Source organism: Ovis aries, chromosome 13 (genome assembly GCF_016772045.2).
Source record: "Ovis aries strain OAR_USU_Benz2616 breed Rambouillet chromosome 13, ARS-UI_Ramb_v3.0, whole genome shotgun sequence".
Lineage (NCBI taxonomy): Eukaryota > Metazoa > Chordata > Mammalia > Artiodactyla > Bovidae > Ovis > Ovis aries.
The window spans coordinates 60,946,706-60,971,306 of NC_056066.1; the positions used below are offsets into that span (position 1 = coordinate 60,946,706).

The 24,601-nt window shown below is 39.7% G+C and overlaps 1 protein-coding gene across 50 annotated transcripts in view; it reads left to right on the forward strand.

Moving 5' to 3' along the window:
- The first annotated feature begins 9,003 nt into the window (after positions 1-9,003).
- Positions 9,004-24,601, forward strand: part of TPX2 (TPX2 microtubule nucleation factor) — a 57,862-nt gene continuing 42,264 nt past the window's right edge. For 4 of the 50 annotated variants that reach the window (XM_042229984.2, XM_060397666.1, XM_060397678.1 and 1 more), the window contains exons 1-4: positions 9,004-9,300; positions 12,088-12,201; positions 21,141-21,282; positions 21,846-22,023. In XM_042229984.2, the coding sequence (XP_042085918.1) occupies positions 21,918-22,023 (106 nt within the window). In that variant the 5' untranslated portion in view covers positions 9,004-9,300; positions 12,088-12,201; positions 21,141-21,282; positions 21,846-21,917. Of the gene's footprint in view, positions 9,363-9,492; positions 13,524-20,864; positions 20,939-21,140; positions 21,283-21,845; positions 22,024-24,601 lie in introns of all 50 variants that reach the window. The other 46 variants (XM_004014470.6, XM_060397659.1, XM_027977053.3 and 43 more) reach the window with 21 other exon arrangements.

Genomic DNA, 24,601 nt, shown 5'->3' on the forward strand with positions numbered 1-24,601 from the left:
GAAGTTGCTCAGTCGTGTCTGACTCTTAGCAACGCCATGGACTGCAGCCCACCAGGCTCCTCCATCCATGGGATTTTCCAGGCAAGAGTACTGGAGTGGGATGCCATTGCCTTCTCTGAAGAGATGCATAAGCATATATAATTTTTGTAATTTAGAAAGGTTTTTTTAAAATAGAAAAAGTCTCCAATATTAAAGTACCTTGACCTAGGCCAAGGTCCACTGCAAATGCACAGGATGGAATTTCAAGTGATTTCCCTTTTCCAACTTCGAGAAGAATACAAAAGTGAAAGTTGCTCAGTTTTGTCCAACTCTTTGAGACCTCATGGACTATCCAGGCCAGAATACTGGAGTGGGTAGCCTTTCCGTACTTCAGGGGATCTTCTCAACCCAGGGATCAAACCCAGGTCTCCCACATCACAGGCAGATTCATTACCAGCTGAGCCACAAGGGAAGTGAGGAATACAAAGGCACCACTCATTTTCCTCTGTCTCTGAATTTGCCTAGTCTGGAAATTTCATATGGATGGAATTAATACAGTATTTGTCCTTTTGAGTCTGGCTTCTTTTATTTAGTATAATGTGTCTGGTTCATCTATTTTGTTGTATATATCAGTATTTTATTCCTTTTATTAAAGAATACTATGCCACTGTATGGATTTACCACATTTTATTTATCCATTCATCAGTTGACGGATGCTTGGTTGTTTCCTATAGTTCATTGCTTTTAATTACTGTGTGCTAATTTAATTGCTGTGTGCCAAGGTGTCATCCCTTATGGTTCAGATGGTAAATCCCCATGCAACTTGGGAGATCCAGGTTCGATCCCTGTGTAGGAAAGATCCCCTGAAGAAGGGAATGGCTACCCACTCCAGTATTCTTGACTGGAAAATTCCGTGGACAGAGGAGCCTGATGGGCTACAGTCTATGGGATCTCGAAGAGTCAGTGACTAACCCACAAAGTGTCTTCATGGATCACAGCCTTGTAACTCGAAGTTATATTCCATGGTGTGCAAGGCCACCCAAGATGGGCTGACTCAATAGACATGAATTTGAGCAAACTCCGGGAGATAGTGGAGGATAGAGGAGCCTGGTGGACCACAGTCCATGGGGTTGAAAACAGTCAGACACCACTTAGCAGCTGAACAATAACAACGAGGTGTCTGTAATTCTTCCTCCAGAATGGATTCCACATCAGCCAGGAAGAGACCAGGACACCCACAGCGCTCCCTGTGTTTGGCTGAATGGGAACTGTAGAAGACAGATCCTTCTGATGACTGTCACCAATGGCGCATACTTGCAAACTTCTCCAGGGGGAGTCACTGGGTGATCACAACCACCTCGCCTTGAGGTGTCTGAGGGTTATGCCGCCACCTAGAGCCAATGACCAGCTGTTGTCTATTCTCCATGAGGCAGGCGGTCTCCACTGAGCTGAAAGGCAGGTCCAGATTTCTGGCATGGTGACCACCGGCTGGGATGGTGGAGGGAGTGACAGACATGGAATGAAGAAGATTTGGAAGGGGTACGAGTAAAAAGTTGGGTCTTTCCTTCTCACTTTTTAAATACCGAGCTTGGCTTCCTACACTTCTCCTTTGAAGACATCTTTCCTCTTCCATTATAAGAAATAATAAACTCAAAGCACACAAATAATAATACATGGATATATTCTTTTTAAAAAATTAAAGATAAATCTCCAGTTATTGTTTTTATCCATGTGTCCTGTTTAGTTCCTTCCCTCTGAAGTTCCCATTCTCTGAGTCTCAATTTCCTCAATCTATAAAATGGAAATACAACATTACTTACATTACAGGGTTAGTGTTAGGATGAAATAAATGAGTTATGTGCAAAGTACTTCAAAGAGTGCCTGGTAAGTGCCAGGTAAGCGGTAGCTGTTATTACTTCTTCACACCTGTAGGAAAAGTGTTGCACTGTTTTGCATATTAAAAAATATATGTAATGATCAATTACACTTCAATTAAAAAAAATACTTAAGGTCCAGATTAAAAAAACATAATGGTTTCATAATGAAAAAAACAAACCCATGTTCAGCACTTTGTGTTTTAACTCAATAATGTGCTTCAAAGATACCTCCCTATCAGTCCAGATCTATTGAACTCTTTTCGAACTGATGCTTAGTGTTCCATCCTATAGACAGTTTACTGAAATAGCCCCCCTACTAATGGACAGTTAGGGGTTTTCCAATTTCTCACAACTACAATGCAACAGCCTACTAATTGATATGCCTATTTCGACTCTCGTTCCCTATCCCCTTGTTTTCAGCATAGCAGCCAAAGTTATCCCATTAGAAGTAGAGAGTAAATCAATGCTCAAAACCCTCCCAGGACTCCCACCTTATTCAGAGTAAAAGTGAATTTCCTTACTAAGGCCCACTTGATCTGCATCCTGCCTGGGAATATCTCTGGCCTCATTTCCTGAAACTCTCCTCCTTTCTGTTTGATCCAGCCACCCTGTGTGTGTGTTAGTCCCTTAATCCTGTCCGACTCTTTTCGACCCATGGACTGTAGCCTGCCAGGCTCCTCTGTCCATGGAATTCTCCAGGCAAGAATACTGGAGTGGATTGCCATTTCCTTCGCCACCAACCACTCTGACTTCCTAGCTATTTCTAAAACATTCCTTTCTGCTCCTGCCTTTGCACTGGCTATTCCTTCTGCCTAGAACACTCTTCCTTAAGATATCTGCACAACTTACTCCTTCTTCAGGTCTTCATCCAAATGTCCCTGAACTACCCCATTTATATTTCTCTTTTACATGAATAAGGCCCAAAGAGTCATGACTGAAATCGAGCCAACCAGATGTATCTGTGTTTCTTTCAGGTCTAAAATTCTACTTCGGTGATTTCAGACCTTGATGTCTCCTATTCATAAATATTGGGAACTTGAGACCCATCATACCATATTAGTGGATGCAGAAGGACTCTCTGGGGCCAGGCTTACCTCTTGTTAATTTGGGAGGACTTGGAAAGTTCTTGCACCCAGCCTTCTGGCATTGGTTCATTCATTCACTGAGAACTTTCTGCCTAGTAGGCCCTGAACACAGCACAGCTTTGATACCCCTTCTCTTCTAATATAAAACAAGCACATTTACCTTCCCTGCCCATGGCCCTGCATGTACCTGGAGGTCAGTGAACAGTCAAAGCCTAGGCAGGCCCTGTCCTCCCTTTGTCTCTGTCCAGCCCTCTGTTTCTCCTCTTCTTTTCATCCACCCTTAGGGGCCTGGTGAGCAGATAGCTTTGCATTTATCACCTATTATGAGATATCATTTATTTATTTATTTACCTTGTTTAGTGTCTGTCTTCTCCACTAGTATGTCGGCTCCCTGAAGACAGAGATTTTTGTCTGTCTTTTCACTACTACATCCCCTCACTTAGCACAGTGACTAACACATAGTAGGCGCTCAGTAAATGTTGCAGTGACCGTGTCTTCATGTGAAAGCTGATAAGTGTGTCTCTTGGAACTAAATCTAGAAATAGAAGTTCTAGGTTGCAGGGCACACATGTTTGACATTTTAAATAGATGTTGCCAAGTTGCCCTTTAAAATAGCTGAACCCATCCATTCGCCCATCTTCTGAGTTACCTTGTAAATTATTGATACCATCACACTTTTAATTTTGGTCAGTATGATGGGTGAAAGACAATACTTCTTTGTTTCATTAGACTTAAAATTAAATTTCAGCATTACTGCTGAGACCAAGCATCTTTTCATGTCTTAATGGCCAGTTTTGTTACTTCTACAAAATGAAATACCTTCCCTCCCACTCCCACCCCCACTGAGCTTTTGTCCTCTTATCACTGATTCTTAGGAGGGGGTTTTTCTGTTGTTTGCATTTTGTTAGATGTCTCGGAAATATTTGATTTTGTTGTTGTTTTTTTTAAATAATTTTATTATTTATGGCTGTGTTGGGTCTTCATTGCTACTCTCTGGTTGTGGTGCAAGGACTTCTCGCTGTGGTGGCTTCTCTGGTTGCTAAACAGGGGCTTTAGAGCTCATGAGCTCAGTGGGGTTTAGTTGACTTGAGGCATGTGGGATCTTAGTTCCTGGACCAGGAATTGAACCTGTGTCCCATACACTGGCAGGTGGATTCTTAACCACTGGACAAGGAGGGAAGTCCCTGTTTGTTTTTCTTTTGTCAAACAGAATTTTAAAGTTTTGATTTGGTCAGTCTTTTCCTTTATGTCTTAGTTTTTTTTCTTTTACTTTAAAATTTCCTATATGATGTCAATTTTTTTTAGCTGTAAAAATTTTAATTATTTTATATCTTTAGGGTTTTAGTTCATCTGAAATTTGTTTTTATAAATAGTATTGGATAAAAATCTAACATAATATTTTCCCCAAATGAAAAGCAAATATCCCAAATCCATTATTTGTTCCATCTGATTTGAAATTCTACTCAGCATTTACTAAATTCTGATATCCATGGGTCTGTGTCTGCACTCTTAAATTCTTCTACTGATCTTTTGTTGTTGTTAAAAAAATTTCTATGCCAGTATCCTACTTTTAAAAATTGTGGAAAATTTCAAATGCATATATGTTTGAATATGTATATATATGGGCTTCCCAGGTGGTACTAGTGGTAAAGAACTCTCCCACCAATGCAGGAGACATAAGAGATGCAACTTTGACCCCTGGGTCAGGAAGATCCCCTGGAAGAAGGCATGGCAACCCACTCCAGCGTTCTTAACTTGGAAATTCCCATGGATAGAGGGGCCTGGTGGGCTATATAGTTCATTGGGTCACAAAGAATCAGGCACGAAGTGACTTAGCATGCATGCACGCATGTATATATGTATCATGAACCTGTCAGTCAGGTTTTTAAAAAATGTTTTACTTATTTATTTGGCTGGACTAGGTCTTAGTTGGGGCAAATGGGATCTTTGATCTTCACTGCTGCATGCAGCATCTTTAGTTGTGGCATGTGTGATCTAGTTCCCTTACCAGGGATTGAACCAGGGTCCCTGCACTGGGAGCATGGAGTCCTCAGCCACTGGACCGCTAGGGAAAACCTCCTGTTACTCAGTTTTAACAGTTATCAATTTGTGGCTAACCTTGTTTCAGCTATACTCCCATCTTCTCTTCTTGGCATACTCCAGATTATTTTGAAGCAAATTCTAGAGTTATTTCATCCTCACCATTTCTATACGTATCTCTAGAAATAAGCAATATTGAAAAACAAAAACAAACCAAAAAACTCTACTCTCGCTGTATTTTGCTTGTGTTTTTTTTTTTCTGTTTATTTTTTGAAAAAACTAGATCGTTTGTCTTTTTGTTGTCCAGTTGTCCCAACCGGATTTTGCTGATTGTATCCTCATGGAATCAATTATGATACTTTAAAAATTATAATTTTATAATATGTTGATATTTATGAGATCTGGTATGGCAATTTCCCCTATTATTTTTCAAAATTAAGATGCCAATTCTTCTATTTTTTTCTTCCATGTGAATTTTAAAGTCAATTTGGCAAATTCCATGACAAACATGTATTGGATTTTCATTAGAATTGCATTTAACTTTTAATATGGGGAATTTACAGTATTAGATCTCACCATTCATTAATAAGGTATATGAAAGTGTGAGTCACCCAGTCGTATCTGACTCTTTGCCACCCCATGGACTGTAGCCCACCAGGCTCCTCTGTCCATGGAATTCTCCAGGCAAGAGTACTGGAGTATGCAGACATTCCATTTTCCAGGGGATCTTTCCAACTCAGTGATTGAACCCAGGTCTCCTGTAATGCAGGCAGATTCTTTACAGCCTGAGTCACCAGGGACACCCAAACCTTATTTAATTATTTTTATAGTTATTCATTGCCGGAGAAGGCAATGGCACCCCACTCCAGTACTCTTGCCTGGAAAATCCCATGGACGGAGGAGCCTGGAAGGCTGCAGTCCATGGGATCGCTGAGGGTCGGACATGACTGAATGACTTCACTTTCACTTTTCACTTTCATGCATTGGAGAAGGAAATGGCAACCCACTCCAGTGTTCTTGCCTGGAGAATCCCAGGGACAGGGGAGCCTGGTGGGCTGCCGTCTCTGGGGTCGCACAGAGTCGGACACGACTGAAATGACTTAGCATTCAACAAAGTTTCAGTTTAAAATTTCCTGTAAAAGTTTTAGGCTTATTTGTTAAAACTTTTGTAGCTTTTTTTATTATGAACACTTATCTTTTTAAAAAATTTTATGTATTTTTATTAAGCATAATTTACATATAGTAAAATACACAAATCTTAAAGGTACAACTTAACAAATTTTACTTATTATACATCAGTGTAATCATCAGATCCAGATATGGAACATCTATATCACTCCAGAAAGTTCCTCAGATTTATGTCCTTTTAAAGAAAAAGTTAGTTTATCCCCATTCCAAACTGAAGATTATACAAAATCCAATATATTAAAAAAACATATTTAAAAAAAAGAAATTTCTCAGGTTGAGAAGAGGATGCCCCCCCCCACCAGCCCCCTTCCCTACTTGTATGGAACCCTGAGGGGTGTTGGAGGCCAAGTTTGACAATCCATTCTTTTCCACAACCCCCTCAAAACATATTTTTAAAAATATGTGTTTATATTCACATGCGTATTTTGAGGGTGCATGGAATTCTAGACCCAAGCTGTCCAATACGATATTTAAATGCAAATTAGCTAAGCTTAAATAAAATTAAATGTTCCCTTCTGCAGTTGCCTTTTCCACATTTTGAATGTTCAGTAGCCATGTGGTGTCACTGTGTTGGACCACACAGGCTAGAAGAGTTCCATTACCACAGAAAGTTCTATGGGGCAGCATTGATCCAGAGAGTTTATTAGCTTCTCAAAAGCATCCATCACCAGAAAATGTAGAGACACTAGGTCAAGTCAGTGAAACTTTTCTTTACGGAGCCAGAAATTTCTTTGGAGAGCCCAAAGCTCATTGTTGTGACAGAGTCTATGGTCTGCCACGAGTAACCTTTTTGCTCCAAGAATCCAACCCTGCTGCTGCTACTGCTGCTAAGTCACTTCAGTCGTGTCCGACTCTGTGTGACCCCATAGACAGCAGCCCACCAGGCTCCCCGGTCCCTGGGATTCTCCAGGCAAGAACACTGGAGTGGGTTGCCATTTCCTTCTCCAACGCATGAAAGTGAAAAGTGAAAGGGAAGTTGCTCAGTCGTGTCTGACTCGTCGTGACCCCATGGACTGCAGCCCACCAGGTTTCTCTGCCCATGGGATTTTCCAGGCAAGAGTACTGGAGTGGGGTGCCATCGCCTTCTCCAAAAATCCAACCCTAAAAGCCATTAAAATATATCCAGACTTTATGCTTTAGTGACCATCTCCTCCCTCTTTTCTTAGAGAGAGACATCTGAATTCTAATAATATATGCCATGAGAAAGGTGCTCTTGGCGCCCCAGAGCCTCTGTGCTCAGTGTGAGGCACAGTGTGAAGTGGGAAGGCGTTGCAGTGACATTGTCCTTTGGTGTGTGGTTGTTCTAGGTGCAGGAGGCGCTCCTGGAAAACGCACCGGGCTCTTGTTGCAGACGGAGAAGGCAGACGACTTTAAGGAGAAGTAACACGCTGCAACAGAGTGGACCACCCCTCGGCTTCTAGGATTCCTGGGCCACTCGGGTAACGTGGCGCCAGAATCTGCAGCAGGCATCTCAGCCTCACAGAATGCTGGGTGGAATAACAGGGGTCTGAGAAGGGGACGACAGAGGATGAGATGGCTGGATGGCATCATTAACTCGATGGAGGTGAGTTTGAGTGAACTCCGGGAGTTGGTGATGGACAGGAAGGCCTGGCGTGCTGGGATTCGTGGTGTTGCAAAGAGTCGGACACGACTGAGCGACTGAACTGAACTGAACTGAACTGGGAGAATCCAGAGCCAAGACCATCCGGCTCAAACCCTTCTTGTCAAAACAAATACGTCCCGAGGCCTGAGATTTTGTCAGTGTCACTTGGTTTAGAGCAGGGGGTCTCAAACCTCAGTGGGCATCAGTATCACCTGAGGGGCTGATAGAAAACACAGATTGCTGCGCCCATTCTGACTTTCTGATTCAATAAGTCTCACATGGGACCTAAAATTTACATTTCTATCAAGTTTCCAACTATACCGATCATCTAGTTCTTTGAGAACTACTGGTTTGGAGTAATGCTTCTCAATCCCGGCTGCATATGAGAATTGCCTGGGCACTTGAAAGTGCCACAGACTAATTAAAACAAAATCCCGAGGGGCATGTGTGTGGGAGGAAGGCTGATCTTTTTGTTCTTGTTGCTGCTATTACCTCCTAAGTGATTATTGATGATAAATAGGACTAGATGTTCTTAATGCAAATCCCATCTTCTCCACTCCGAAAAAAAAAAAAATGTGATTTTAAACAAGTTTACTCAACTTCTTTAAGCCTTTGTTTTCTCTTCTACAATATGAGGGTAATACAACCAAGGATGTTGGTGGAATTAAAGGAGAAAAGAACAATCCTCTAAAAACCTTGGCTTCAGGCACTAACATCCGGGCGTGGAGTTGGATGAAAAGTTTGAGAGACTCCACAGTTGGCAAAGAATCTAAGGGCCAGCCTCTGTTGCATTGCTGGGTGCGTGCTAAGTCGCTTCAGTTGTGTCCCACTCTTTGCGACCTATGGACGTTAGCCCGCCAGGCTCTTCTGTCCATGGGATTCTCCAGCAAGACTACTGGAGTGGGTTGCCAAGCCCTCTTCAAGAGGATCTTTCCAACCCAGAGATCGAACCCGAGTCTCTTCTGTCTCCTGCATTGGCAAGCGGATTTTTAACCACCTATCTCAAATAGTTTGTAGCGGAGCATTCTGGGCTTTGTAGTAACTTCGTTCGTCGAGTTGTTGCAACCGGCTCTCGCAGTTACACTACATTTACCAGAAGCCTTCGGGGCCGGTTGTTTGCTTGTCCCCCACCCTGACTTCCGGCGTCGCCAGGATCTAAGGGGCCAATCGGAAGGCTGGGATTGCCGGCTCCCGGCACACCGATTGGTGCGTTTGTGCAGAGTCTGCGTTCAAATTTTTCAACGGTACTGAATGAGTCCCGCGGCGGGTCTTCGCGGCGGTCGGTTGACAGCGCTGGGTTGAGGTGAGCAGTGAGGAGGGAAGAGGAGCAATTGGGGCGCCTGGCGGTCTTCACCCTAATTTCAAGCGACTGGAGTCTCCGCGTGGAGGGCGCAGCTCCTGGGACGTGTACTGCGAGGGTGCCGCCCTGACCCGCGGAGCAGGAGCAGAGCTTCCGGCCTCCCTTCCCTTCGCGACAGGATTTCCCCGTGAAGTGCGGTGGACCGGGTCTAGCAGGCTGTGTTTGCAGGTAGAGGCGGAGGCCAGCGTGGGAAACAGAAGGAGGAATTAGGGCGAAGCTGTGGGCTAAGGGTAATGACAATTATATTATTACCCAGCACACAGACAATAAGCGTTTACTGGACTCAGCACTGTGTGTTTTCTCATTTGATTTTCTTCCCAAGCCAGTGAAGTCGGTGCTAGTCTTGGCTCTCTTTTATAGGAGGGGAAATGAGGCCCGTAATCTAGATAAATTTCTAGAAATGGATGATACAGTAGCCCGCCCTCAGGACGTCTGGCGTTTGGTGGAGGAAAACAGGTGTGGCCACGAAACAACTGCACCTCATAACTATTTTGTAAAATAGAAAGGTAAAGGAAGTGAGAATATAATTGAAGGCGTGTAATGCGACTTGGAGTTGACTTTCTGTTGGGGGATTTAAAATTCATTCCGTTTTATCAGCTCTCCCCCTTTGTGTGCATCACTGGGTATTATTGCCTTTCTAATTTCCTGTCCTAAGACACGTAACAGATTGGAGTGGAAAGAAAAAGTGAGCCAGATTATAATATTGTAGGGTTGTTTTTCTCCCTGCTTTCTTCATTGCTGCTGCTGCTAAGTCGCTTCAGTCGTGTCCGGCTCTGTGCGACCCCATAGACGGCAGCCCACCAGGCTCCTCTGTCCACGGGATTCTCCAGGCAACAATACTGGAGTGGATTGCCATTTCCTTCTCCTCTTTTTTTCATTAGTGGTTTCTTTTTCTCACAATTTTCTAGTACTTAGGTACCAAGAAATTCCAATCAGTCTTGCTTAGGACAAGATAGCATCTGAGTGCTCTACAGATTTTGCTTTAAGACCATCACTTGGAGCTTGCCCTGATTCAGCCTTACCTTGTCTTGATAATCTATGGCCTATCTTTGAAATTGTCTCATGAGATGTCAAAATTCGAACTATTTGCTGCAAAGCTAAGGATATTTTTGTGTTGCGGCCTCAGTGTATCACACTGCCTGTCAAGCAACCCCTAATTCAAACTTGAGTCTCTTTGGTTGATTGTTTTGGTTTTGTACTGTGGGTGTGTCAATTCAGTATTAGGTTGTCACTCTTGGGATAAAAATTACTGTGACTCCCAGCTCACTTAGCTAATTGATCTTTGAGGTTATACTCTGTGCTCAGATTGGTGTAAGATACTGTGTGTGTACAGTCAAAGGGTTTCTGGTATGCTTGAGGACAAAAGTCTGATTCAGATTGACAAGTGACAATTAGAACAAGACAAGATAGCATCTGCATATTCTAGTTTTTATATAGTAAGCACATGGCAGTTTAGAGGTAAGGGAGATTGTTGAGGCTTAAAACAGGCCAAGGTAGCTTTGGGGAGCAGGGGGGACACAAACTGCTCTTGATAGAGTTCAGTTAGGAACCAGGGCAGTCTTGGTGCATGGAAACCACCCATTCAGTATCTGTTGAACTGGAAAGGCAAGAAGGTGTTATCTTAAATTGACTACAAAATTTCAGGTATGAAAAACTGAGTATATTGAATTAGGTTGATAAATTTGTTTAAACCTTCAAGTCATTTAAATAAAATAGTTATTTTGGCCAGCCTTATGCTTAGTCTGTGCATTCTGACCTTAATAAAGTTACCTTATCCTGTAGCTGCAATTAAGCTTCAATAGGTGACGAGATGGTCCTTTATTTCTTATATAGGTACCAGGAGAGAGTCAGAGTTCTCCCATATTTCCTATGTGTGTGTGTGTGTGTGTGTGTTTTTTTTTTTAAGCCTTTCCCTAATTCTTTTGGAATTGTTGGGAAGGAAAGAAGGAGGAGAGTTTTGTGGGGGTTTTTTCTTTTCAGAAATTTTTTATTTTAAGTCTTTAGTTTATGGCTGAATTGCATCTTCATTGCGGCACATGTGCCCTTCGTTTTGCTGTGCTCAGGCTTTCTCTAGTTGTGGTGTGCGGGTGTCTTCTCTTGAGGACCTTAAGACATGCAAGCTTCAGTAGTTGTGGCTTGTAGGCTTAGTTGCTGCATGGCATTCGGCATCCTAGGTCCCGGACCAGGGATTAAACCCATGTCCCCTGCATTGACAGACAGATTCCCAACCTCTGGACCACCAGGGAAGTCCTCAGGAGGAGAGGTTTAAATGTCCTTTGGCAAACGAATTTTCTTTGCCATGGGTAAAGGTAGGAAGCAGAATTTACTCCAGGGACATTGAACAACCCAATCAATTCTGTGAATAGATCTGTGTTTGAGAAAGTTCACCTGTCAAGGTACTTTGTGGAAAAAAGTATAGGTAACTGGAAGAGGTTCTGTTTTTGTTTGTTTGCATAAAGAAACTTGATTGGGGGAAATTAAAGGTTAGTGAGAAAGGTATAAAATTGTATGTAGGAGCAAACTTTAGAAATGTTTTTTATAAAATGCTGTTTCTACTTTTTTAAATTTAAAAAGGTAGAATTTTTTTTTTTTTTTCATATACAGTGTGCCTACTCTTTGTCCTGATGTTTGAATAGAACACACACTATTGACCCCTTGATGTTAGTGTTCCTCAGTTGCAAGCTGTGGAGAGGTTGCTTTGAAGTGGAAGTATGTAACAAGCAAAAACACAGGGACATAGCACATATACCCTAAAAGATTTAGGAACACTTTTACACTAACGAAACAATAATCTGTTAAGTTTGACATTTAGGGGGCATCATGCTATTTAGACCTTAGCTCTCAGAAGTACCCTGGTTTTAAGCATGGTTATCCTTGGTGTTTTATACCACCCCTTCTGTTCTCTGCTAACCTTTTTTGCTACAAAGAGCTTGAACTTGTTTCATCTTCTTTCAGATTCTGGAAAAGAAGTATTTTCTGGACTTCAGAATTTCAGGAGAGAGGTGAAAGAGTATATTGCAACTTTGAATAAAGTCTGTAGTCAAGGGTACTGACTGGATTAAACCACAGGTGAGGCTGTGTTCACAGTGTTACATTGAAAAATAAGGGGACTGCTAAAGCTTAAAAATTATTTAGATAATTTTCATTCATCTTTATAATAACATTTTGGAAGAGAATTTATTTAATATGGAAAAGAAAATAATGTCACCCACTATCCTGCTTCTCAGATAAATTATGGCTAGCATTTTGGTAGATTTCCTTCCAATTTTGGGGGGGTGTTGGTAACGTATGTTTGGTTTTAAGAAATCATGCACTAATAACTTATCATTTTTTTCCACTTTGTAATTAGGCTATGAAAATTTTATCATTCATTAAAATTTTCTGTAACATAATTTTAATGGCTAATATATTATTCCATTATATGGTTCTGCTGTAGTAGTCTACCCCGTGGAATCACTGGTCAAAAAGAATGCATATTTTTAAGACTTTTTTACAAAATACCAAATTGCCTCATAGGAAAATTGTGCTGATTTACCTATCCACTGACAGTATACATCACACAGGCACAATTTTATATTTCTAAAATATTTAATATTTAGATTCACGAGTGTGCAAAAGTCAAAGTAATATAAAAAAATTTAGCATTCAAAATCTTCCAGCCCTGTCACTGTCCATCTCACCCCTTGCCACTTCATTGGTAATCACTTTTTGGGGTGTCTGCTTTCCAAACCAGACACCTTTTGAGGGATATCATTCTCTATAAGACTGAGTGAGATTTGACTAGGATTGTAACCTCCTATAGCCCCACTGTCAGCCCTTACAAAGTCTCTTAGCTACTTACTTTTAGAACATCAGAGCACTTTGGTAAAGGTAAGAGTTGTTATTTGGCCTAGAGGTAAATGGCATCTTTGATTTCTATCCAGGTTCTATTAGTTATGTAAGAGTGAATTATGGTTTATAGAGTTCTGTGGATGAATAAAAAATGTGTACTGAATTTGTAATCATTCAAAAATGAAATATGAAAGTTTGGAAGGAAAGTGATAGAAAAGTGTGTTTGCTTGAGATTTTTGGACAGTGATGAATTAGAACAAATGTCCTTGTGTCCTGTGCTGGCTTCTAAGTGCTTGGACAGTGAGAGATTGTCATTGGATTTTAAATTGACCCAATTTTGGAAGCTTCATAGATCTGTTTCTGTAAACAGATCTGATTTCAACACAGAAGTTAGCAAACAAATGTGGAAACACAAAGTCCATTAACTTCCTTCAGACTTGGTTTGTGACTTTGATTAACAATTAAAATTGTAGTCTGGACTATGTTGCCATTTGCTGTCTCTTGCTAATCCTATGTATAGGAAAAAAAGAAAAAAAAGAATGGAGGTATTTTCTCCCTGGGTAAGATGAAAATAACTCAACTCTAACTTGTGGTAGTGTAACAAGATCTCTTATCCCTTGTGGAAATAGGAGAGGGTGTCCCTGGGGAAATGGCACTGCCTGGGATGGGACCATTTTAACTTAACTACACTTCTAATGAAGTCTTGACTTACTCTGTTTATTCTATTGTATTACCATTTATTTAACTCATGATTTTCCTCTAATAGAGCGGGGCAAGACACTTCACAAGTGAACTGTGAGGTACTTGAGATCGTCTATCACACCAAAGTCTTTGTTTTGCTCAGGAGCTGCTGCGCTGCTATTTCAGCCTTGCTTAGAATGCACCCTTTTCCAGCTTTCCTCCACCCTGCTCTGAACCTGCACCTATTGATTTATAGAGCTTGTCATGGCTGGTTATTTTTGGTTGGAGAGTGAAGAGAGACAGAGAGCCATGGAGGTTAATTTCAGTTGAATGTGGAAATATGTTACATTGCTTCTTTTACAATCTTTCTCAATTGCATGCTTCCCAGTATGTGTTTTCCTTTTCCATTTATTTCTTCTGCTAGAAAAAGTCAGTATTCATCTTTATTTATTTTTTTAAATCCTGTAAGAATTTATTCAGTGAACATTTCTTACTAGATCAATAGAGTAAAAGTTTTGATAGAACATCTTTACTTAACTGTCTTTATTGATTCACTTCAAGTCTGAAAATAAGGTTTTGTTAAGCTACCCTCACATTTCTCTCTGGTGATTCTAACCTATTCTTTTTTTTTTTTTTTAGTATTCTATTTTTATTATTTTTTTAAAAATATAAATTTATTTATTTTAATTGGAGGCTAAATTACTTTACAATATTGTATTGATTTTGCCATACATTGACATGAATTCGCCACGGGTGTACATGTGTTCCCCACCCTGAACCCCTTCCCACCTCCCTCCCCATGTCATCCCTCTGGGTCATCCCAGTGCACCAGCCCCGAGCACCCTGTATCATGCATCAAACCTGGACTGGTGATTCGTTTCATGTATAATAATATACATGTTTCAGTGCCATTCTCCCAAATCATCCCACACTCGCCCTCTCCCAGTGTCAAAAGACTGTTCTATACATCTGTGTCTCTTTTGCAGTCTCGCCTACAGGGTTATCATTACCATCTTTCTAAATTTCATATATGAGCGTTATTATACCGTATTGGTGTTTTTCTTTCTGGCTTACTTCACTCTGCATAATAGGCTCCAGTTTCATCCACCTCAATAAAACTGATTCAAATGTATTCTTTTTAATGGCTTTTTATATGTACCACAGCTTTCTTATCCATTCATCTGCTGATGGACATCTAGGTTGCTTCCATGTCCTGGCTATTATAAACAGTGCTGCAATGAACATTGGGGTACATGTGTCTCTTTCAATTCTGGTTTGCTTGGTGTTTATGCCCAGCAGTAGGATTGCTGGGTTGTACAGCAGTTTTATTTCTAGTTTCTTAAGGAATCTCCACACTGTTCTCCATAGTGGCTGTACTAGTTTGCATTCCCACCCACAGTGTAAGAGGGTTCCCTTTTAGTATTCATCTTTAGCCTGCAGAACTCTGCATGTGTGTCTGTATCTTTTATGTATCACTTCCACCAGCAAATCTTCTCTGACCCTCCATCTATAAAATGTAGCCTCCTTTTCTGCACTTCCACAGTGCTCTTTGTTTATCCCTCATTACTGCAAAGATCACCCTGTATCACAATTAACTGTGAGTTCCTTATGGGGAAGGATTATATGTATCTTTTCAGACTTTGTTTTTTGGAAACAAGAATAAGCTATGTGATATGATGGATGGCACTCAATAGGCGGTTTTAAAAGGAACCTAACTAGTTCATAATGTAGGAGAAGCCTTTCCCTCAGGTCTGTCATAGGATTATTGGTCGGGAAGAGCTATTCACACAGAATATTTAGTTTTGCAGGAGTCTGAAGCTGTGGTGGATTCAGGTAATTTTGAAATGTGAAGCCGATTCTCTTGCGGCAGCTTGATTTGTGTTGGGGAATGTGGTTGACGCATGTGCCTTTTTTTTTTTTTTCTTCAGTGAAACCTGTTGACAGAAATTCAATCTTGATTAAGGGGTGCAGGAAGGCATCCAGTTCCACCCTGCTTGGGGCTCTCATTTAAACAGTTGGCTTTGGCCTGCTTCATTTCCCACAAGGCTTTTAGTTTTTGAAGGTTTTACATCCTAATATTTGTGGGAGAGGCGCTGTAATGAAACTAGCAGTTGCCAGTAGTTACTTTTGGTTTTGTTCATGTACTTGTGCAGTCACTGTTTATTAAGGAGAGTCAGACTTCTCAATGGATATATATTTATTTGTTCCTTTTCTTTGGTAGTGGGGTAGAGGGGTGTACTAGACTAAAAGATGACTCAAAAGAAGATTTTTTGAAAAAGAGATCATTTTAAAAATTAGTATTTTCGTTTAAAATTTTTAGCCTACAAAAAAATTAGGCATATTTAGGTTTGAGCCCCCTTTGCCTTTTAACCCCTACTGATCAAATGCAGTTCTAGACTTCAGAGCACATCCCTCCTTCTGATGCTTGAGTAGTCCCTTTTACTCTGAACTATCCACTGAGAGATTCAGACAAACCTCCGTCTTGTTTACAGCAAAAATTTACATGCAAGAATACAAACTTAGGAAAAGAGAAATTAAGGGGTGATGTTTTAGTTGATGAGAAGATTCAGCTCCGAGCTTTCTTGGTATACTTAGAATAGGATTTTTAATTTACCGGGGTGTTCTTTTTGCAAAACTTGTTAAAAAGGCTTAATTTTTCTGTAGAGAATAGTTTATTTTTGTATTTGTCTAACAGGCTTCTCAGTTTTGAAGGAATATTGATAGGAAAACCCTGTATATTATGGTGACCTCAGATTTTGTAATCCTATAGACCAAGTCTTATAACTCAATACTGCTACCTGCCAGTTTGTGATCCTGGAGTAGCTTGATCCTGGAGGAACTGAGTGAAGTCGCTCAGTCATGTCCGACTTTTTTGTGACCCCGTGGACTGTAGCCTGCCAGGCTCCTCCATCCGTGGGATTTTCCAGGCAAGAATACTGAAGTGGGTTGTCATTTCCTTCTCCAGGGGATTTTCCTGACCCAGAGATCGAACCTGGGTCTCCCACATTACAGGTGGGCTCTTTACTGTCTGAGCCACCAGGGAGTAGCTGAGTCAGTTCCTTATTTGTAAAACAGTGATGATGATATTTACTTTCTGTTTTGTTAATACAGTTTAAATGAGATAATTTATATGAAGTGCCTAGTAAAGTGCTTGTGCTTGGCCTGTAGTACACAATCAGTATTTGGAAGTTATCTAAATAGTATTGTCTCTCGCTCCTTGACATTTGATATTAATCTACATAAATATCTATTTTTAAGCAAATAGGAGAGGCAGTGGATAGTGTGGTGGATAAGGACACTCCCTTTAGGGCTTGTCTGAGTTCAGATCCTGGCTCTGCTACTTATGTGTATGACCATGAACAAATAGTAAATCTCTCCGTGCCTCAGTTTCCTCATCTGTGAATAGTACCCACTTTATAGAATTACTGTGAGAATTTAGTGGAGTTAATACATGAAAACATTACACAGTGTCTGCTTGTCATAAGTATTCCGTAATTAATAGTTATTACTATTTTTAACTTTGCTTTCAAAGTTTTTATTAGGTCAATACACAGGATTTTATGCAGAAACATTAACAAAGAAAATATTTATCATTTGGGTATGTGAAGTTAGTATCTGGTTTATAGACCATGTAAATGGGAAGCATTATTTCCAAAAATAAAAAGATTTAACAGTTATTGCTGGATTATAAGAATAATACAAATCCCAGAAAACCTAATGACTTCTGGACTGTCACCATGGATTTCGGGGGATAATAATACAGCTTAACTAGCTCTTTAAACTGAAAAGGTACGCATTGAAATAATAGAATAAGAAAGTTAATATAGTGAAAAGTGTTCCCCTGACCCAGACCTCTCAGCTTTCTTCCCAGTCCCAAATGCTATTAACACTTCTGTGTCTTCTGCAATAGTCTATGTATGTATAAAGGTATTCATGAGTATACATTACCTCTTTCCTCTTTAACTTGAATGAGAGCACACACTTGTGCATTTTGCTTTTCTTATTTAATAGCTCTTGAAGCTCATTCTGTAGAAATCACATATGTAACATTATTTAATATTAAAGTTACTTAATATCTCAACATGTGGTTGTGCCATAATTTATTCAACTAATCTATTGGTCAAATTTGCATATTCAGTTTTTTTGGCTTTTATGAACAATGCTTTGTGAATATTCTTATATATGCCTAGATACATGTTTATAAGATAAGTTTCTACTTTTGGCAAGATCTATCAAAGAAAAATGCAAATTATTTTCCAAAGAGCCTAGCAGTGTAGCTTCATTATTTAAAAAGAAAAAAGGCTGTGAGGGGTTAAATTTGAATTCTTTCCAGGTTGTTTTCAGCAGCATGCTTTGGTGGAATCATGATTTTTAGAAGACTAAGTGGGATTGCTGCATATTACATTCCTTTCTCTTCCCTCCCCCTAGCTTTACTTGTCTTTGTAACATTCCTGCCTGGGAAGTCTTCCCAGTGACCTGGGTTAGGCATTAAGATCATGGGAATCCAAGATTTTCCCATGTCTTCTAGGATGTTTGTTCAAAGAATAGGAGAACTTCCTTCTTACAACAGAGGAATTTTAGCCACTGTCAGTTGCTGGAGAATCTTCCAATAGGGTCCTTTGAGTAGAAATTTGGTCAAGGAGAGGAAAGGTATCAGTAGGTCAAAAGGCAGTGGTAATATCATAGCACTCAAAATACCTTCTTTCTTGTTTATGGGAAGTAGGTAGGCAGAAAGGTAGAGTAACTTCCCCATTGTCATATACATCAAGTAATGCCAGGGAGAGGCCTAGAATTCTGTATTTCCATGTTGGGGTTGCTTAGTAAGGACCTATACGAAAAGAATTTTATTGTCTGGAGGTAGGTGTTTGCTGATATTTGATCATCACTGATCAGTAGCTCAGTGATATCTGTTACTCTAGGCCATTTACCCCTGTGTATATGATGACTGCTGTAGCTCTAGCCATTACATCTGCATTCAAGGCAAGAAGCAAGGTGAAGGAAAAGGGGAGGAGCAAGGGCTGTAGTATATCTATATTAGGAAAGAATGAGTTTTCTTAGGAATCCCTCAGCAGATTCCTACTTTGTTCTTATTGTCCAAGCTGTCCCCTGGCTACTACTCCAGGCTTGGAAATTTGGTGATCAAGGGGGTGATTTCTGTCTTAGAGCACTTTTTACTGTTTTGATGGTGTTCAATGAAAAATATTTAGTCATACCTTGGCTTAAGCCATGTTAACGTCTAATTTTCTTTATGCTTATAGTTCATACTATATGATTTAAATATTATACCATCTTATCTCTTAAGTCTGATTAATAGTCTTAAAATAAGTCTAGGTGTCCCTGATGGCTCAAACGGTGAAGAATCCACCTGCAATGCAGGAGACCTGGGTTTGATTCCTGGGTTGGGAAGGTTTGATTCCTGGAGAATCTCATGGACAGAGGAGCCTGACAGGCTACAGTCCATGGAGTTGTAGAGTCTGGCACAACTGAGTGACTAAGCACAGCACATCTTTTAAGTCTGATAGGCCTCCTGTCTAGATTTTGAATTCCTTTGTGTCTGAGACTAAATCTACTTTTTGTATGAGACAGTGTCTCCTTCTTGAATATTAGTGAGAAAGGAGCTCCAATATTATCAAGCCCAGATTTATGGCCTCTAGCAACTGTGAGTGAACTGCTAACACATAGCTTACTGAGTTAAATTGAATAATGAAAGTAGAAATGGGGAAGTGTGAAAACGTAAGAATTGAGGATAGTAAAGAATCCTCTATTCAGGGTAAAAGACTACGAAGACTGTCTCTATACTTGGAAAGAGATACAGTACTGTTTCCTATGCAAATATAGACCATAACTACATTAACATGCTTCTCTAACTCATAGGGTAAGGGCAGATGATGTAGAAAACATATTATACTAAAGTCAGGTGCCTCAGTTCTAGATCAGATTCTTCCTTTATATAACTATGATATTGGGCAAGTTGTTTTCAATTTCCCTTACTTTCAGCTTTCTCTTCTAGGATGGGAATAATTGATGCTTTAGAGGATTGTTGAGGGGATTAAAATTGTATGTCTTTAGTATTGTTATTTCATGGTGCTTGGCATGTGTAAGCACCTTTGGTACCTTGTTTTTACCATGATCATTAGTAGTCGTGTTGTATGATCCTGCTGCTAAGTCGCTGCAGTCATGTCCGACTCTGTGCAACCCCATAGACGGCAGCCCACCAGGCTCCCCTGTCCCTGGGATTCTCCAGGCAAGAACACTGGATTGGGTTGCCATTTCCTTCTCCAATGCATGAAAGTGAAAAGTGAAAGAGGACCTCATTTTGCTTTATTTATCTATAAACTGGAAAATATAGGTGTTATTTAAAACTCCTCCCAACTCCAAAATGTCATATTTCTACACTAAGTACTTCAATTGGAGCATTGTTATAAAGATAGCTGTGGAGGTATAGCTTCAGTGAGTTCATAGGGGAGACCATGGGGGTGCGTAGATTGATTTCACTATGTAAACCAAATAGAACAAATTCCTTCTGAATTACCCAAGTCCACTGAGAGATATTACCCAAGTCCACTGGCCAAACCACCGATCAACAATGAGGTTGAGTGGACCTAATCTCATCATTTATCTCAGAGCATAAGTATAGTGGTATAATATAAAGAAAATGAGTACTGAGGGCTATTAGTACCTGGAAGAGAACTGGCACACCTCTCTGTAATGCAAAGGGATATTAACTCTCCTGAGGAACGTTTTCACATTATGTGTCAATAGCCAGTGATTCTGTCTTTTAAGAATTTGTCTTCAGGGAAGAATTAAGTATATATACAGAAACTTAGCTTCATGGATATTCTTCTAGTTGTATCTTTAAAGCGAAAGTATTGGGACAGTCTTAATATAGGGGATAAGTAAATTAGTTATTAGTTGCTGATATATCTATATTGACATGGAAGATGCTTGCGATATGTGAAGCAAATTCAAAATGTCAATGATCTCATTTGAAAAAAAAAGTAAAAGTTAAGTGTGTGTATGTGTTGTGTGTGTAGAGAGAGATTGAGAGAAATTGTGTGGGTGTGTGAAGTAGTATGGCATTGTGGATTTTTATGAAATCATTTTTTTGTGATCTCATTTTAAAAATGAGCATGTATTTATCAAGGCTTAAAGAAAGTACTTAAATTAGCAAATGTGTATGTAAGTCATTAACTGATGTCTACTTCTCTTCCATGATACAGAATACTTTAAGTCCATGTCATTCCATAATGAAGACAAATGATTCATTGGGTTTTGTAGGGAAATTATTTGCCAAGTGAGTATAGCCTTTAGGCTCTTACTTTTAGCTATTTTTTTAACCACATTGGGTTGGAGTCGGGGGCTGACCCTCCTTCCACAGGACAGAGGGCACAGGACGCATGACAGCTCTTCTGTACAAAGTATGCAGAAGTAAGGATGGCCCACATTTTTTTTTTTTTACCTAATCTGCATATTGTCCCTTTTATGTATTTTTAAAGGTATTTGTCTCTATGCCCAGGAGTAGTATTTTTTACAAAAGTATTTTTAAAGAAGAAACCTGTACTTGGCAAAACACTATTGAGATTTTTTACTATGTATGAGATACTGTTCTAAGCACCTTAATGGATGAGCTGTACACAAGTGAGTAGAGTTCATCCTTGTCTAAAGGAACTTAGGATTTACTAGGAGAGAGATCTGCATAGTTAGCTAATATAAAATTAGATGGTATAAAAGCACAATGGCTTTGGAGGGGCAACAGTAATGAATGGTAGGTGCAAATTGGGAAAGATTTTAGAGATGATTGAATTGGACTTTCAATGATGAGTAAGATTTTGGTTGGTAGCTATGATGTGTTTCAGAAATTGGGTTATTCAGGGCAAAGAGAAAATGCATTGGATGTGGATGAGACTGGAAATGAGAAAACGATAGATTGAGGGAAATAAGATAATGAATGTAAAAGGCTTAGCACAGTACATGACATATCGTAGGTATTCATTAAATTTGGCCTCTTTCTAATTCCAATGTATTTACCTCAAGGAGTGTCAAGTTACTGAAAAAGTAAACTTTACTTTTAGTGTGATTTGAAAAGTAAGGCATATTGCCCAGGTTATTTTCAGAATGCATATGTGATTGTAAAAGCAGAATAGGGTACCAGTACCTTAGATAAATGTGCAATCAAGTCTCTGAACCATTTATCTCCTTAGGAAGTGACCTGTTGAGAAAAGTGACACAAACGTTAGAAATAACCTGCTGTTTTGCACCAAGGGTGGGACACAATGTCACAAGTCACAACCTCTTATTCCTATGATGCTCCAACGGACTTCATCAATTTTTCATCCTTGACTGATGAGGAAGATACGCAACACATAGATTCCTGGTTTGGTAAGTGTCTGCTTTTCCAGTTGTTTTAAGGGATAGTGACTTGTTTTGTGCTGAGCACCTTTCAAAAGAATGGATTGTAGATAACTAAAACATAAATTCCTTTCTGCACTCAGAGACTTTGTCACCATATGATAGAAGTAGTTGAAATGTCCACTATTTTGGAAATGGACTATCAGTAGAAATCAAAGTTTTGCAGTTAAAAATGATGAATATTTAAGCTTTATGAACATATGGTAAAATTCGGTTGAAAAAAATTGAGTGAAATTCAATTACATGTCTATAGTGAGGGCAGTCACATAAAAACTTGCTTTGTTGTCACTGAGCATAGAGTATAATATTACAGCTGGAATGTTGACAGTGATACACTCCACCAGTCTTACTCAGATTTCCCCAGTATCACTTGTACTTATTTTCATGTGTATTAAGTTCTATGTGATTTTATCACCTGCGTAGATTCACTGATTTACTACCAAAGTCAAGATATCAAACTGTTCTAACATCATGAGGATCCTTGTGTTCCTCTTTTAGAACTATACTCACCTCCCTCTTGCTACCTCTCCCCAGGTCTTTTTTTTTTTTTAATTTATTTTTTATTGAAGGATAATTGTTTCGCAGAATTCTCCTGTTTTCTGTCAAATCTCAACATGAATCAGCCATAGGTATACGTATATCCCCTCCCTTCTGAAACTCCCTCCTATCTCCCTCCCCATCCCACCCCTCTAGGTTGATACAGAGCCCCTGTTTGAGTTTCCTGAGCCATACAACAAATTCCCATTGGCTATCTATTTTACATATGGTAATATAAGTTTCCATGTTACTCTTTCCATACATCTCACCCTCTTCTCCTCTCTCCCCATGTCCATAAGTCTGTTCTCTATGTTTGTTTCTCCGTTGTTGCCCTGTAAATAAATTCTTCATTACCATTTTTCTAGATTCCGTATATATGTTTTAGAATATGGTATTTATCTTTCTGACTCATTTCACTCTGTATAATAGATTCTAAGTTCATCCACCTCATTAGAATTGACTCAAATGTGTTCGTTTTTACGGCTGAGTATTATTCCTTTGTGTATATGTTCCACAGCTTCTTTATCCATTCATCTGTCAATGGACATCTACGTTGATTCCACGTTCTAGCTATTGTAAATAGTGCTGCAGTGAACAAAGGGATACATGCGTCTCTTTCAGTTTTGATTTCCTCAGGGTATATGCCTAGGATTGGGATAGCTGGGTTATATGGTGGTTTTATTTCTAGTTTTTTTAAGAAATCTCCATACTGTCTTCCATAGTGGCTGTATCAATTTACATTCCCACCAACAGTGCAAGAGTGTTCCCTTTTCTCCACACCCTCTCCAGCATTTATTGTTTGAGGACTTTTGGATGAGGGCCATTCTGACTGGTGTGAGGCGATATCTCATTGTAGTTTTGATTTGCATTTCTCAAATAATGAACGAAGATGGGCATCTTTTCATGTGTTTGTTAGCCATTTGTATATCTTCTTTGGAGAAATGTCTGTTTAGATCTTTTCTGCACTTTTTGATTGGGTGGTTTGCTTTTCTGTTATTGAGTTATATGAACTGCTTGATATTTTGGAAGTTAATCCTTTGTCAATTGTTTCATTTGCTATTATTTTCTTCCATTTCACCTTGCTTATAGTTTCCTTTGCTGTGCAAAAGATTTTAAGTTTAATCAGGTCCCTCTTGTTTACTTTTGTTTTTATTTCCATTACCCTAGGAAGTGGGTCATAGAGGATCTTGCTTTGTTTTATGTCATCAAGTGTTTTGCCTATGTTTTCCTCTCAGAGTTTTATAGTTTCTGGTCTTACATTTAGGTCTTTAATCCATTTTGAGTTTATCTTTGTGTATGGTGTTAGGTGCTCTGATATTCCCATCTCTTTCAGAATTTTCCACAGTTTATTGTGATCCACACAGTCAAAGGCTTTGGCATAGTCAATAAAGCAGAAATAGATGTTTTTCTGGAACTCTCTTGCTTTTTTGATGATCCAGCGGATGTTGGCAATTTGATCTTTGGTTCCTCTGCCTTTTCTAAAACCAGCTTGAATATCTGGAAGTTCGCTGTTCACTTATTGCTGAAGCCTGGCTTGGAGAATTTTGAGCATTACTTTACTAGCATGTGAGATGAGTGCAATTTTGCAGTAGTTTGAGCATTCTTTGGGACTGGAATGAAAACTGACCTTTTCCAGTCCTGTGGCCACTGCTGAGTTTTCCAAATTTGCTGGCATATTGAGTGCAGCTCTTTCACAGCATCATCTTTCAGGATTTGAAATAGCTCCACTGGAATTCCATCACCTCCACTAGTTTTGTTTGTAGTGATGTTTGCTAAGGCCCGCTTGACTTCACATTCCAGGATGTCTGGCTCTAGGTGAGTGATCACACCATCGCAATTATCTTGGTCTTGAAGATCTTTTTTGTACAGTTCTTCTGTATATTCTTGCCACCTCTTCTTAATATCTTCTGCTTCTGTTAGGTCCATACCATTTCTGTCCTTTATTGAGCCCACCTTTGCATGAAATGTTCCCTTGGTATCTCTAATTTTCTTGAAGAGATCTCTAGTCTTT